General features: G+C 38.1%; 1 protein-coding gene across 2 annotated transcripts in view; it reads right to left on the bottom strand.

The window, feature by feature from the left end:
* LOC126352307 (ubiquitin carboxyl-terminal hydrolase 34) overlaps positions 1 to 15,795 on the bottom strand; it is a 538,206-nt gene that overhangs the window by 169,087 nt on the left and 353,324 nt on the right. For both annotated transcript variants that reach the window (XR_007565188.1, XM_050002677.1), the window contains exons 42-43: positions 14,793 to 15,046; positions 820 to 1,010 (exon numbers count right to left, since the gene is read on the bottom strand). Coding sequence is in view for 1 of the 2 variants with exons in the window: in XM_050002677.1 (XP_049858634.1) it covers positions 820 to 1,010; positions 14,793 to 15,046 (445 nt within the window). In the remaining variant the exon portion in view is untranslated. The remainder of the gene's footprint in view (positions 1 to 819; positions 1,011 to 14,792; positions 15,047 to 15,795) is intronic.

Here is a 15,795-nt window from a genome sequence, read left to right on the forward strand (position 1 = left end):
AGCAAGGCGCATTGCCACCATCAGGGTAACACGGAAATAGGGGGTGGGTGATCTTTACTTCCTACATATGAGTAGGTACATATTTACAATTATTCGTTGAAGAGTTTAAGCATGATCACTGTTCACTCGGTTAGATCACATAAACACTGTCATTGTTGCACAGACTGTCACCTTTTTTTCCCAGATTTTAACAAAAATTCACTTTTATCTTCTACCTTATTGTAGACACACACTGTAAGTTTTGGGGTTAATTCGTTCACTTTTATTAAGTGTCACTTTTAAGGCTGAATTACTTCACCATCACATTGTCAATAAAGTTGACCTTCAAGCAATTTAATTTCTTTTCCTCTCTGTAAAACATTCTGATACTGAATTTGTCAGATATGTCGGCAAAAGTAAAATTTCCTTCTAACCTAGAGCATATGAAAGTGCTACCACCTAGTGCAATTTTTTTACCTCAAAACTCACTCCATGCCTAAATATTGAAGTTTTTCTTTGTGATTATCTCCAAAGTTACATTTTCTTAAATGACTGTATTCCTGCACAAATTGCACAGAATTTGAAATTTCAATTTTCAAGAGGCACGAATAATGAACATATTGTAAATGCATACTCTCAAGACGAGAGGAAAAAAAAAAAGATACCTGTTGGTGTATTTACATACATATTTATCAATATAATCATGGTTAAGCAGATTCCAGAATGCTTCGTGTCATATTCTCAACACCTTAATAACTAGCACTCTTTGTCAAACCAAACACTGAATAATTTTGGCTTTTTAAAGTACAATGAATAACAGAAACAGAAGCTCAGACTCACAGTATGTAATTGAATGCTATGTTCTTAGTAACATGAGCATTCTGCAAGATGAGTTGTACATTTTCTGGGCAGTCAACACAGACATGATGCCAAAAGAGCAATAATGCTTGTTTGTTGTGATGCACTGGTATTGATGGTTCAGATAGTTTGGGATGAAACAGCTGCCACAGATCCAAGAAATGCTGCCCAAACTGTAACATGGAAAATGAGCCTTGAAGAATAAAGTACTTGCAATGCCATAACAGTAATACATAGCTATGAGAAGTAAACTGTGAAGTGCAACTGTCTAGATAATTATTACATAAAGAGATTATATTAAACAGACAACAAAGACAAAAATGTCACATGAAAATTTTTTGAAAATTATTAATCTCTTTAAATCAAATAAAAATTCTCTCACTGTTATTGCAATAATGTCTAAAGAGACTTTTTTACATCTATGACAACAATGTTATTCATTTTTGTTATTGTGTGGTCTAAGGGTGCAAAACGATAATGCTGTCATTGGTGCCATGAAGTAATATTTAAGAGGTTAGTTAAATAAATTACGTAAAAAGTAAACTGATCAAAACATATAGAAATAATACAATATCAAAAAAACTTAACAGATGGGCACAAAATGCTGCCCAAACACACGTAATGTGCAATAAAATTAAACAATTTTAACATTTGACTTTTAAGGCCAGTTTCAAGAAATTCTCTTCAAATACTTCTTGGAGGAACTGAAAGGAAACATAACCATTTAATCGACATTTAAACTTTTAATATCATCTTCCATATCAGCCAAGTTCATGAGCAAGTTATGAACTCTAGTACAATCTGGCTGTGTCTACATACAGTGTGGGATACATGAAGTTATATACCAGAAACATCAAACACTGGTGAGTCTTTTCCATGGAGGAAGAACCTACTTGTCAGAGGGCAGTGAATGACATGGAGATGAGTGAGGACTTTGTTTCATCTTTATTGCTGAGGGGGGTTATGCTGTGGCCAGATCTAAAGATTTACTAGCCAAATTTAATCAACCACTTTCACCCACTACTGCTTCCAATAGAATAATTCTGCTCTTCTACACTGGGTTAATTCCATATAGCGCAATGGCAAGCAACAAATGGCCTGCGGGAAAGATCTGATCTATGACTGGTTTCAATCTGGCCCGCGGAAGAAATTTGTGGTAGAGTGAGAGAGATACTTGCATTGTACTCCACCAGAGATGCTTTTTTGGATATTTCTGCCAATGCTCGGCTCACCTCCTCGGGTTTGCAGCTCATGATGCACACCAGCAAAAGTTTTGCTTACTTCAAGCATGAACATTGCCATTTTGATGCCACTGGATTTGAACAACAAAGAGAAACACATTGCTTGTCTGAGCATGAAGTTATGGCCTATATGCTCATGTGCACGAGGAGAGTGGGTGCAACACTTCACTACCTTGAAGGGGTGCTGACAAAACACACACACACACACACACACACACACACACACACACACACTATTTACTGATTACTGCCTATGTCCGTGCTACACATGGATAGATTACAAATGTTGAATAATGGTTGCAGGAGCCATAACTTTGTGAACAAACTAGTTATCTGTTTTTGGTTAACATATAAATATCTGTGGCAGCTGTTTATTAATTTCATGCAAATGTTGGCAAGCGTCTTTATTGAGTTTATTCAGAAAATTCCTGGCATTAAGAAGAGAAAATTAGATGCTTAATGTTGCCAACTCTAGGAGAAATAGATGGAGGTTTATTTCTTTACTATGTAGAAAGATAAACCTGCTTTCTGGTGTAGTGAATCACTAAATGAGGTGAAAGAATGCTCACCAACAGCTTGCAGGGCAATTGTGGAAAGACAAAATGAAAATATTAATTTCCAATTTGGACAAGCAACAGTAAACACATACCAAACCAAAGACATAGTGAAACAACTCAGTTAAAGCTAGTTTCTATAATGAACAGAAAAACTGCCAACTTGTTAAAGCTTTTTGCTGAAGGCCTTGGACATTGCAGATGTATTATATCCTGATAAAGAAAAAGAGTTTGAAAAAAGAAGTATCAAGATGAGCAGTTGTATGCCAAATTGTTATAATGGCTGACAACATTAAAGAAGAGTTTGTGAGATCATGCTGCCACACTTGAAGCATTTGTGATCACTTTGGATGAGAGCGCTGATTCGTCAGACAGAGCTTTGTCAACAATCTTTTGATTGTGGTGTAGCTGTGGAGTTCATCATAATGGAAGAACTACTAGGATTACAGCCATTAAAGGGAGACACTACTGGTGAAGATATTTTTTGAGGAGAGATCAGGAAGGTTCAATCTGCAGAGGAGTCAGCTCGCTGGAGTTTGTTCTGAAGGAGCACCTGTGATTGTCAGTTCACCAAAAGATGTTAGTGGCAAATTAAATGAAAAATCTGCTGAATAAATATTTAGAAAACCAATTTAACAAGTTTTCACTATATTATCCATCAACAAAGTTTGTGTGCTAAATTAATTAAAATCGAAACTGTCATGGCTGTGATTAACAAGAGCATCAATTTTATAAAGTCCCACACATTACATCACCACCATTTCAAACTATATTTTGATAACCTGTGATCCGATCATAGAGATTTAACTTACTATTGCAAAGGAAGAAGGCTGAGTGTGTGCAAAATGCTGAAACATTTTTACAATCTTTGACAATAAATAGCAGATTTCATGGCTGTCAAAAAGAAACTGCTGCCTGAAGTAATCAGGCCCTAATGGATTTGTGATTTAGTATTTCTGGTTGACATCACAAGTTACTTAAATGACTTAAATTACAAGCTCTAGATGCAAGGTCAGTTACCTCATGAATTACACATCCATCTGGAAGTTTTTCAAACTGAGATGCACTTGTGACAAATGCAGATGGGAGCTGGAAACTGTTACAATCTTTCTACAGTGTCAGCTCAAGAAAATATTGATTACATTATTTATGATGATGAACGGAAATCATTATTATTGCACTTTGCCACAAGATATTGTAATTTCAGAAATGCAGACAGCACTTTTGCTATATCTGCTAATGCAATAAAATGTGACAGAGAAAGTGCTGCAGAAAATTTTCGAATGAACTCAAGTTTCAAGGAGCTTTTTCTTTGAAATCTAAATCTGATGAAGTAGGCAAGATCTAGGTTCATAAAACTTATTTGACTGGAAAAATATGCACAACTGAGATCATTTGCAAGAAAGAACACGTCTTTTCAGAAGCACATTTAAGCGAAAACAATTTTTGTTTTCACTATGCACTAGGGGTGCTGCTGTCAAGTTGTTTGTTTTCTCTTTGGATATTAGGCTGACATTTGATTGTCATAATATTTCACACATTTTGCTGTCCTATATTCTTGTATTTAATTTTGAGTTTCTATGTATGATAATATTCACATTCTCTTAAAAATGTGTCTTTTGATGTTTAACACCTCAAGCCTATGCGATCAATCATCAAGTGTTTTTGGACAAACATTTACAAAAGCTTGTTAATCATAGGGTTTATGGATTATGAGTAAAAACACTCATGCTACTGGTGTAATAGTCTACAGTATTTATTATTTTACAAATCATTTTTAGGCTGTTATGCCATCATCAGGTAGAAAGCTAAATGGGTGTGGCTGCGAAATTTGATAGGATCAAGGATTTATAATAGTTCATCACAGATCATCTCAGTTTGGTTCCAAACATGACAATTGTTAACTTTTCATTTAGGACAAGAAAAAAATTCCTAGACTTCTCAGTTGAAAATACACTTTTCCCTGGTTGTAAATAGATTATAACCCAGGTGAAAGTACATTTTTTCCATGTTAAGTGACTTTCAACTTTCCCTCAGAGCTGTAAAACTTATCAGTCCTTTGAATGGTAAATGTTTTATACAATGGCAGAGAACTTTCCAGCACTTTAAGAGGTGAAACTAGCAAAAAACAAAATGCTTTGGGACAATTTTTGATGCACAGGAACATGTACACGGCATATTTTCCTATTACAAAAGTATAAATACGAGTTCCACCAAATACAGCATGGTAGCTTTCAAAGCACCAAAAACAAGATAGTAATGTGCTTTTGTCAGCTAATCATGGCTCATGTCACTTGATCTCGAGACAATGACAGCAGATATTCAGAGCACAAGAAACATGAAGAAATCAGCCAAGCAACATCACTGTTAAGTAGTGCAAACACACAAACAGGAAAAGTTAATGATTTAAATTAATGTACATATAGTATAGCTACAAGAAAAGACAAACTCTCACATATAATATTGGCCATCAAATATTATTTTCTTTTTTTTAAGGGTGTGACTGGGCAAGTTCCTAAGACCACAGCTTCAACTGCAGCAGCAGAATATTTCCGACAAGCACAATTATAAATTTCAGTGTCGTGCATGAAACATTTGATGAGTTACCTGTCTGTATACATGTTATGTCAAGCACTTTGACTTTTTCATAAAAACGCCAATTACGCGTGAAATTGCTTAAGAACTCACCTAGCACTTTTTTTGAAGGATAATTACACTTTCTGCCTTTGTTATTGCACAATCTGTAATTTACGATAAACGAAACTTGAATTTGCTCTTTTTAGCATGTGTTACCCTGACCTTCTGTGTCCAAAATTTTTCTAAATGGCTGGTTCTCAATGTGCTAAGTTTTGAATGAGAATCTAATACTCTGTGGCAGTTTTAATTCTGTACATAGCTGCAGTTACAATCTGAGCAACTGAGCAGGGTGACACAGAATGTTGCAGGGAGACCATTATTTGTTCTTGGATGACAAGCACAAGTGTGAAAGAGTTGTGGCGTACTTTGTACACAATATGGCGTTCCTCTCTGGTGATAGACAGACTTGTTTTATGGTCAACCGGAACTGTTATTACAGATATGTTTGCATTCATGTTAACATGCAGTCCAATATCAGCCCACTGTCACATCTGAATGCACCAAAACTCTGGATACTGCATGATTCAGCTATCCAACCAAATGGAGAGACAGAATGAGGCTCCTCTCCAACCATGAGATGCTGATAATGCTGTATCACATTACTATGCAGCATTTCTGTGATCATTCAAAATCTGTCACTGTTAACACCCCTCATATAGCCTATCAGACTTTGTAACAATGCAGAACATGAAAAATTTATACCTAGGCCACTGAAACTTTGCACTTAATGTATGCATTTCAAGTTGGTGGCATAACAGCTTAATGAGTAAAAAACAAGAAGCACAAGGCGCTAGGCATAGGAAGTGAATTAATCCCAGCACGGTAACCGCTGCCCATTGTGACATCAAAGCTCCTGCAATGCTGGCACTGTTTGATATGACTATAAACAATATATGTTGCATATCCTCCAATGAACCCTAGACCTTGCCATTGGTGCAGAGGCTTGCATGCCTCGGCAATACAGATAGCCCTACCGTAGGTGTGACCACAATGGAGGGGTATCTGTTGAGAGGCCAGACAAATGTGGTTCCTGAAGAGGGGCAGCAGCCTTTTCAGTAGTTGCAGGGGCAACAGTCTGTATGATTGATTGATCTGGAATTAACCAAAACAGCCTTGTTGTGCTGGTATTGCAAATCGGCTGAAAGCAAGGGAAACTACAACTGTAAGCTTTCCTGAGGGCGCACAGCTGTACTGTATGGTTAAATGATGATGGTGTTCTCGTGGGTAAAATATTCTGGAGGTAAAATAGTCCCCTATTCGGATCTCAGGGGGGAGGGGAGAGGGGGGGGGGGGGTAATGCTCAGTAGGATGTCGTTATGAGGAGAAACAAAACTGCCATTCTACAGATTAGAGCATGGAATGTTAGATTCTTTAATCGGGCAGGTAGGTCAGAGAATTTAAAAAGGGAAATGGAGAGGTTAAAGCTAGAAATAGTGGGAATTAGTGAAGTTTGGTGGCAGGAGGAACAAGACATTTTGGTCAGGTGAACACATGGATATAAATACAAACTAAAATAGGGGTAATGCAGGAGTAGGTTTAATAATGAATAAAAAAATAGAAGTACGGGTAATCAAATACAAACAGCATAGTGAATGCATTATTGTAGCAAAGATAGACACTCAGCGCATGCCTACAACAGTAGTACAAGTTTATATGCCAACTAGCTCCACAGAAGACGAAGACATTTAAGAAATGTATTATGAGATAAAAGAAATTATTCAGACAGTGAAAGGAGACAAAAATATAATAGTCATGGGGGACTGGAATTTGACAGACAGAAAAGGAAGAGAAGGAAAAGTAGTAGGTGAATATGGAATGGGGGTAAAGAATGAAAGAGGAAGCCGCCTGGCAAAAGTTTGCACAGAGAATAACTTAATCATAGATAACACTTGGTTTAAGAATCATAAAAGAGGTTGTATCCATAGAAGATGCTTTGAGAAACTGGAAGGTTTCAGATAGTTTATATAATGGAAAGACAGAGATTTAGGAACCAGGTTTTAAATTGTAAGACATTTCCAAGGGCAGATGTGGACTCTGACCACAATCTATTGGTAAATGAACTATAGATTAAAACTGAAGAAACTGCAAAAAGCTGGGAATTTAATGAGAAGGGGACCTCGATAAACTGAAAGAACCATAGGTTGTAGAGAGTTTCAGAGAGAGCATTAGATTGACAAGAATTGGAAAGAAATACAGTAGAAGAAGAATGGTTAGCTCTGAGAGATGAAATGGTGAAGGCAGCAGATGATCAAGTAGGTAAAAAGACAAGTGCTGGTAGAAATCCTTGGGTAACAGAAAAGATATTGAATTTAATTTATGAAAGGAGAATATATAAAAAATGCAGTAAATGAAGCAGGCAAAAGTGAATACAAACGTCTCAAAAATGAGATCGACAGAAACTGCAAAAATGGATTAGCAGGGATTGATACAAAACAATTGTTAAGGATGTAGAGGCATATATCGCTAGGGGTAAGATAAATGATGCCTACAGGAAAATTAAAGAGACCTTTGGAGAAAAGAGAATCACTTGTATGAATATCAAGAGGTTGGATGGAAAACCAGTTCTAAGCAAAGAAGCGAAGGCAGAAAGGTCAAAGGAGTATACAGTGTGTCCCATTTATCTTGACCACCATAAGTAACTGTCCGTCCAGAAGCAAATTACAAAATGTTTCCAGAAAATGTTCTTTAGCCATCAGTGGGACATCAATCAGCATGACTGCCTTCGTTGTAGCTTTGTTTTTCACAAAGATATGAACAGCGGAATGACTTTTTTCAATTGCACCCTGTATTTTTTATTCAGTAATTCATTTCTTCTCCTAAGGACCTATTCAAAAATGTATCACAGTCTACTATTGACTGAAACACATTGTTATTAATTACATAACACAACATTGACTGTGAGCCCAGGATCACAAACTTGTCCACTAGCTGGAGGTGTCAGAAAACAAATGAAAACCAATTAAAAACATAACACAAAATTGTCTTTGACATTCCTGTACCATCGCCCAGGAGCAGAACATTCAAAGGTGACCCTGGAGACACCAATACACTGGTGCACTCATTGAATGAAAGACTTATTTACTGCTTCCAGTGTTGCCTGCTGAAGAGAATTACAAGCCAGCATGATACATTCCTGCCGGTCCTCTGGAGTTGTTGGAATATTGCGATAGACGTCTTTAATGCATTCCCAAAGAAAACGGTCCAGGGCATTGAAATCAGGAGACCTAGCAGGCCAAGTGACTTTTCCTCCTCAACCAATCCATCTGGCAGGATACCTTAGAGTCAGAACATGACGTGCACGTAAGGCATTATGTGCTGGATATCCATCATATTGATGCCACATAAGCATTCTGGTTCTTAGTGGCACTTCATCCAGATGAGGAGGAAGAATTCATCTGAGGAAGTTGGCATAAGCTGAGCCGTTTAGACTACCATTGCTGAAATAAGGGCCAATAATTGTAGCACCAAGCATCCCACACTAGACATTAACCCTCCACTGACACTGAGTTTCACCTGTCTAAGCCATTGTGGGTTGTCACTGGACCAATAATGTTTGTTTCTTGTATTTTCCTGTCCTTTGTTTGAGAAAGAACATTCACTGGTAAATAGAAATTGGAGAAGTAGTTCGGGTTGGTGAGGATTTGCTCCTCTTTCCACTGACAGAACTGTACACAATTCTGGAATTCATTCCCACGGCAATTCTTGACATAGGTGTACATGGTAAGGATGGAACCAGTGACGTGTAAGAATACGGTGTACACTGGTTTTAGGAATGCCAATCTCATGTTCAAGCTGCCATGTGCTAACATGTAGATTGATAGCAATGGAAGCGAGAACAGTAGCTTCATCAAATTCATCTGTGCAAGTGCTACGACGATTGCATTGTCATGGGTTGAATCTTTCTGTTTCCTGCAGCATCGCAACAAGACGAGAAAATGTTCATTGGGAAGGTGGGTTCCTGTCAGGATATTGCTCTCTGTACAGTTCCGCTGCCTGCGTAGCATTTCACCTACATTCAAGAACAATAATAATAAAAGAAATGTTATGTCGATGCAATTTGTAGGAAGGACAGCCTTTACTGTATGCGTACTCTACACAACAGTATTTAAACTACGGTACTAAATGTACCCGTACATAAGAAAACAATCAGCACGTGGATGTGCTCCATTACCCTGAGTACCTGCACTAAGCGCAGGGAGCGTCAACGTCAATGTTGTTTCATGTAATTAATGATGATGATGTTTGGTTGGGGGGCCTCAACTGCACGGTTATCAGCGCACTTACAAATTCCCAACCTTTGCCCCTTTCAGGAATGATGATGAAATGATGAGAACAACACAAACACCAAGTCATCTCAAGGCATTATGTAATTAATAACTTTGTGTTTCAGTGAATGGTACACTGTGATACATTTTTGACTATGTCTTTCGGGGAGAAAATGAATTACCAATCAAAATATCCAGGGTGCCATTTAAAAAAGTCACACAGCTGTTCATATCCTTGTAAAAAAAACAAAGCTACAACGAACGCAGTCATGCTGATTGATGTCCACCTGACGGCTAAAGAACATTTGCTTGAAACATTTTGTAATTTGCATCTGGACAAACAGTTATTTAGGGTGGTCAAGATAAATGGGACACCACATATAGATGGTCTGCACAAGGGTGATGTACTTGAGGGCAATATTATGGAAATGGAAGAGGATGTAGATGAAGATGAAATGGGAGATATGATACAGTGTGAAGAATTTGACAGAGCACGGGAAAACTTAAGTCGAAACAACGCCCCAGGAGTAGACAACATTCCATTACAACTACTGATAGCCTTGGGAGAGCCAGCTCTGACAAAACTCTACCATCTGGTGAGAAAGATGTACGAGACAGGTAAAATACCCTCAGACTTCAAGAAGAAAATAATAATTTCAATACCAAAGAAAGCAGGTGTTGACAGGTGTGAAAATTACCAAACTATCAGTTTAATGAGTCATGGCTGCAAAATACTGACACAAATTCTTTACAGATGAATGGAAAAACTGGTAGAAGCCGACCTCGGGGAAGATCAATTTGGATTCCATAGAAATGTTGGAACACGTGAGGCAATACTGACCCTACGACTTATCTTAGAAAATAGATTAAGGAAAGGCAAACCTATGTTTCTCACATTTATAGACTTATAGAAAGTTTTTGACAGTGTTGACTGGAATACTCTCTTTCAAATTCTGAGGGTGGCAGGGGTAAAATACAGGAAGCGAAAGGCTATTTACAATTTGTACAGAAACCAGATGGCAGTTATAAGAGTCGTGGGGCACGAAAGGGAAGCAGTGGTTGGGAAGGGAGTAAGACAGGGTTGTAGCCTATCCCCGATGTTATTCAATCTGTATATTGAGCAAGCAGTGAAGGAAACAAGAGAAAAATTCGGAGTAGGTATTAAAATCCATGGAGAAGAAATAAAAACTTTGACGTTCGTCGATGACATTGTAATTCTGTCAGAAACAGCAAAGGACCTGAAAGAGCAGCTGAACGGAATGGACAATGTCTTGAAAGGAGGATATAAGATGAACATCAACAAAAGCAAAACAAGGATAATGAAATGTAGTCAAATTAAATCAAGTGATGCTGAAGGTATTACATTAGGAAATGAGACACTTAAAGTAGTAGATGAGTTTTGCTATTTTGGGAGCAAAATAACTGATGATGGTCAAAGTAGAGAGGACATAAAATGTAGACTGGCGATGGCAAGGAAAGCGTTTCTGAAGAGAAAGTTGTTAACATTCAGTATAGATTTAAGTATCAGGATGTCTTTTCTGAAAGTATTTCTGTGGAGTGTAGCCATGTATAGAAGTGAAACATGGACGATAAATAGTTTAGACAAGAAGAGAATAGAAGCTTTCGAAATGTAGTGATACAAAAGAATACTGAAGATTACATGGGTATATCAGCTAATTAATGAGGAGGAACTGAACAGAATTGGGGAGAAGAGGAATTTGTGGCACAACTTGACTAGAAGAAGAGATCAGTTGGTAGGACACATTCCGAAGTATCAAGGGATCATCAATTTAGTATTGTAGGGAAGCATGGAGGGTACAAAATGTAGAGGGAGACCAAGGCATGCATACACTAAACAGATTCAAAAGGATGTAGGTTGTAGTAGTTACTCAGAGTTGAAGAGCTTGGACAGAATGGAGTAGCATGGAGAGCTGCATCAAACCAGTCTCTGGACTGAAGACCACAACAACAACAACAACAACAACAACAACATGTGCATGGTTTCTACTGTGTGCCTGTATTGTAATGTGCTTCGTTTCATTGTGATTTAGAAAATCCTGATACACGAAAAGAAAAAAGAACTGTTTGCCTAGTGACAATCCTTTGCATTAGGATGTGCTGCTAGTCAGTGAGGCATGGAAGTTACCACACAGAACCCAAGTGTTTTAGGAGCAGGAGAAAGAATACACAAGGATTCATGGACAGCCATCAATTTATTCTGATAAAGTTTTGAAACAAACATCAAAAGCTCTTGGAATTAGAGCAATATTAGTTGTAAGCAAGGGAGAATTATTGCAAAAGCTGAAAGATGTATGTGTAAGCTCTTACAATTCAGAGCCTTCTGGATCAGACAATATATTTTTAGTGATGCCTGGAAAGAAGAAAAAGCAGCCTAACCCTGTCATTGACTTAGATGCTTTGAAGACTGGCACAATTTGCATATATTTATGCTTACTCCAGCAGGAAAGAGTATCCTACTGCAGTAAAGTTACTAGTGTCATTAACAGAAAGTGAACTTTTCGGGCATTCTTGTAAAAATTGTGGGTAAAGACATTGATTTGGTTTGTGATGCTGACCATGAAGACTGTTTCGACACTGATTAGGACAACAGTGATGTTACCAAGCTAGATGGATTTGCACAATCGTCGCTATGAAATGGTGACAGGCTACAAAAAACCGGTTATTTATTGCATCACTGTCATTATAAAATGTAGATCAAGAAGTTAAAGTGTCTGTTATTTTTATTTTATAAACTATGTACCGTTTTGTTTTCAAGACATAGGTCATCATCAAATGCTTTTTTCTCTATTTCTTTGCTGCATTATCGAAAGCGTGTCTTTGTTATGATACGTCTACTTTATTATGCACTTTTTAATTTGCTGCCATTGTGGTAGCAAGTCAAAAACAAACTCTTATATATACTATTATTGCTCAGTATTTACATTCACGAGATGAAACAGAATACTGTATTGTCTGCTATGTGTGGGATGCTGTTGAAACATTACTAGTGCAATATAGTCAACCTAATTTGACATAATGCGAACTGCCAAATGCAATGTTTTGACAGCACAGGTACACTATGTGATCAAAAGTATCCTAACATCTGGCTGAAAATGACTTACAAGTTTGTGGTGCTGTCAATCGCTAATGCTGGAATTCAATATGGTGTTGGCCCACTCTTAACGTTGACGACAACTTCCACACTCGCATACATTCAATCAGGTGCTGGAAGGGTTCTTGGGGAATGGCAGCCAATTCTTCATGGAGTGCTGCACTAAGGAGAAGGTATCAATGTTGGTCGGTGAGGCCTGGCATGAAATCAGCGTTCCAAAACATTCCAAAGGTGTTCTATAGGATTCAGATCAGAACTGTGTGCATGCCAGTCCATTACAGGGATGTTACTGTTGTGTAACCACTCACCCACAGGCAGTGCATTATGAACAGGTGCTCAATCGTGTTGAAAGACGCAATCACTATCCTCAAACTGCTCTTCAACAGTGGAAAGCAGGAAGGTGCTTAAAACATCAATGTAGGCCTGTGTTGTGATGGTGCTATGCAAAACAACAAGGGATGCAAGCCCCTCCATGAAAAACATGACCACAACATAACACCACCACCTCCGAATTTTACTGTTGGAACTACACAAGTTGGCAGATGATGTTCACCGGGCATTCGTGATACCAACACCCTGTCATTGGAAATCGCCACATTGTGTACCGTGATTCGTCACTCCACACAACATTTTACAACTGTTCAATTGTCCAATGTTTACGCTACTTACACCAAGGGAGGCATCATTTGGCATTCACCGGCATCATGTGTGGCTTCCAAGCAGCTGCTCGACCATGAATTCCAAGTTTTCTCACCTCCTGCCTAACTGCCGTAGTACTTGCAGCGGATCCTGATGCAGTTTGGAATTCCTGTGTGATGGTCTGGATAGATGTCTGCCTATTACACATTACAACCCTCTTCATCTGTTGACAGTCTCTCTCAGTCAACAAACGAGGTCAGCCTGTACGCTTTTGTGCTGTAGGTGTCCCTTCAAATTTCCACTTCACTATCACATTGGAAACAGTGAACCTAGGTATGTTTATAAGAGTGGAAACCTCATATATGACACAAGTAACACCCAATCACCTGACCACGTCCAAAGTCTGTGAGTTCCTGCTCTCTCACAATGTTTAATGACTACTGAGGTCGCTGATATGGAGTACCTGGCAGTGGGTGGCAGCACAATGCACCTAATATGAAAAACATATGTTTTTGGGGGTGCCTGGATACTTTTGATCACATGGTGTATTTGTCAGCCAGTATACATTGTTCACACAGCATGTGATCAGTTGCCACTATTTCGATTTGATGGTACAGCTGTTTTCTCAAATGGACAAACCATGAAATCTTTAAGCTGATTAGCCACCAATACTTTCAAATGGACATTTCAAATTAAAGAAAGTATTCCTGGTTGGAATTTTAGATGCCCAAGCAGCTAAGGAAAATAACTGTCAACCCGGGCAAAGACATACATACTTGAACACGCCTAAAGCAATGGGGTTGGAAGATGCCCTAGAGGCTGCTTGGTAACAAATATTTCTTTTCAGTAACCATACTACTCATTGGCACACAGTTCGCCAAGACATTGAGTATTTTTCTATCACCAACACCATTATTTAAATAGAGATTTATGCCATCCTTACAATCCAGGTGGGTAGGAAATGATCTCCTTTCTCCAAAACCTGAAAACATTCTACTATCCTATATCATGTCTAAGTAGTATGACCAAGAGTTTACAATATTATACACATTTACTAGTTCCAAGGCCCAGAACTCACAAAACTAGCAGAGTTTCATTAACCTGCTTTATAAATTACTTTGTTGTTTAATGCATGTTTAGCCTCCTCATCTCTTAAGTACTTTACTGATTCCTGAATGAATTAATGTACTTAAAATTTTTGTGCAGCATTTAATTTCCACTATTTCAAAAGAGCTTAATTTAAATAAATTTAACTATACCGAATGGTATGGTTTTAGTGTAGATTTTATGAACAGCAACTAGTTTCACTAAATTGTAGACACTGGAAATTAAGTAACTGATCACAAGAAATTAATTCTACAATAGGCACTGTCAGTCAGCATAAACGTATTATACAATAGCATGTCATACGGATCATAAGAGGGAGAAAACAGATTTCTATTTTGTGCAACCAACATTTTTTTCCATCATTTATTAAAAATAGTGGGAAAGCATCAAATGAACAAACCATGAGTTTTTCTGTACGGCTGGTGCAGCAGTACGTAAGTACAGCGAAATATGCAGTTAGCTTCATGGCTCCATGAGTCTGGATGTCAGTGTAGTGCCGCGCAGGTTTCAACAGCCTCAGAAGCAAATTATAGATCTGATGTATTACAACTTGAGCCTCAGGACAAACAGGAACATCCTTGTAAGGCGATCTTGTTCGATAACCTTGACGAAAGTGAGGGTTTGGAACTAAAGAAACCAGTAAATATGCTGCAGCTGAAAAAAGAAAACATCTTATCTCATACTTTCTCCCAACAATTCTATTTTATGTTATAGTCATTAGTGTCAAGCATTGTGCAATTTAAAATGGGATTACATGAGCAAGCCAAGTGGACAATGGTAGTCTTCCTACAGTTGACACACGGCATCAAAATACACTTAAATGAGGGCTATTCATTCACTAACTGACTTAAAGGAAAACACACAATTTTTTATATACAAACTTTACTTACATGTTGACATTACTACTCCTCACAGTTACCACCCAGATTTAAACATCTGTCATACCATGACACCAAATTCTTCATCCCTTCATCAAAGAAGGGTGCCACCTAGTGTTTCATCCACTTGTTCACAGCATCACTGAGCTCATTGTTGGTCATGAAATGTGTGGAGCCCTACAGGACTTCATCAGGAAGAGATTAAAGTCACTTCATGCCAAGCCGAGACTATACTGAGGATGTTGAAATTTCTGCTAGTCAAAGAGTCTTGAGCTTTTCCCTCATCTGAATCACAGTATGGGCTCACACACAGTTAGCAGCAGGGAATGAGTGCTCTGTTCATCATCCCACAGCATTTGTTCAGAATTGACCATACGTGTTTTGGAAGAGTCTTGCAGTAAATCCATGACATCACTGGATGCTCATTCTTTACTCTCATGAAATCTGTTTTCAAAATTCCTCTGTGATCCCAGAAAAAACTGTAACCATCATTTTGAAGTCTGACAGCACCTGCTTGAATTTTCT

The sequence above is a fragment of the Schistocerca gregaria genome, chromosome 1 (genome assembly GCF_023897955.1).
Source record: "Schistocerca gregaria isolate iqSchGreg1 chromosome 1, iqSchGreg1.2, whole genome shotgun sequence".
NCBI classification, from domain to species: domain Eukaryota; kingdom Metazoa; phylum Arthropoda; class Insecta; order Orthoptera; family Acrididae; genus Schistocerca; species Schistocerca gregaria.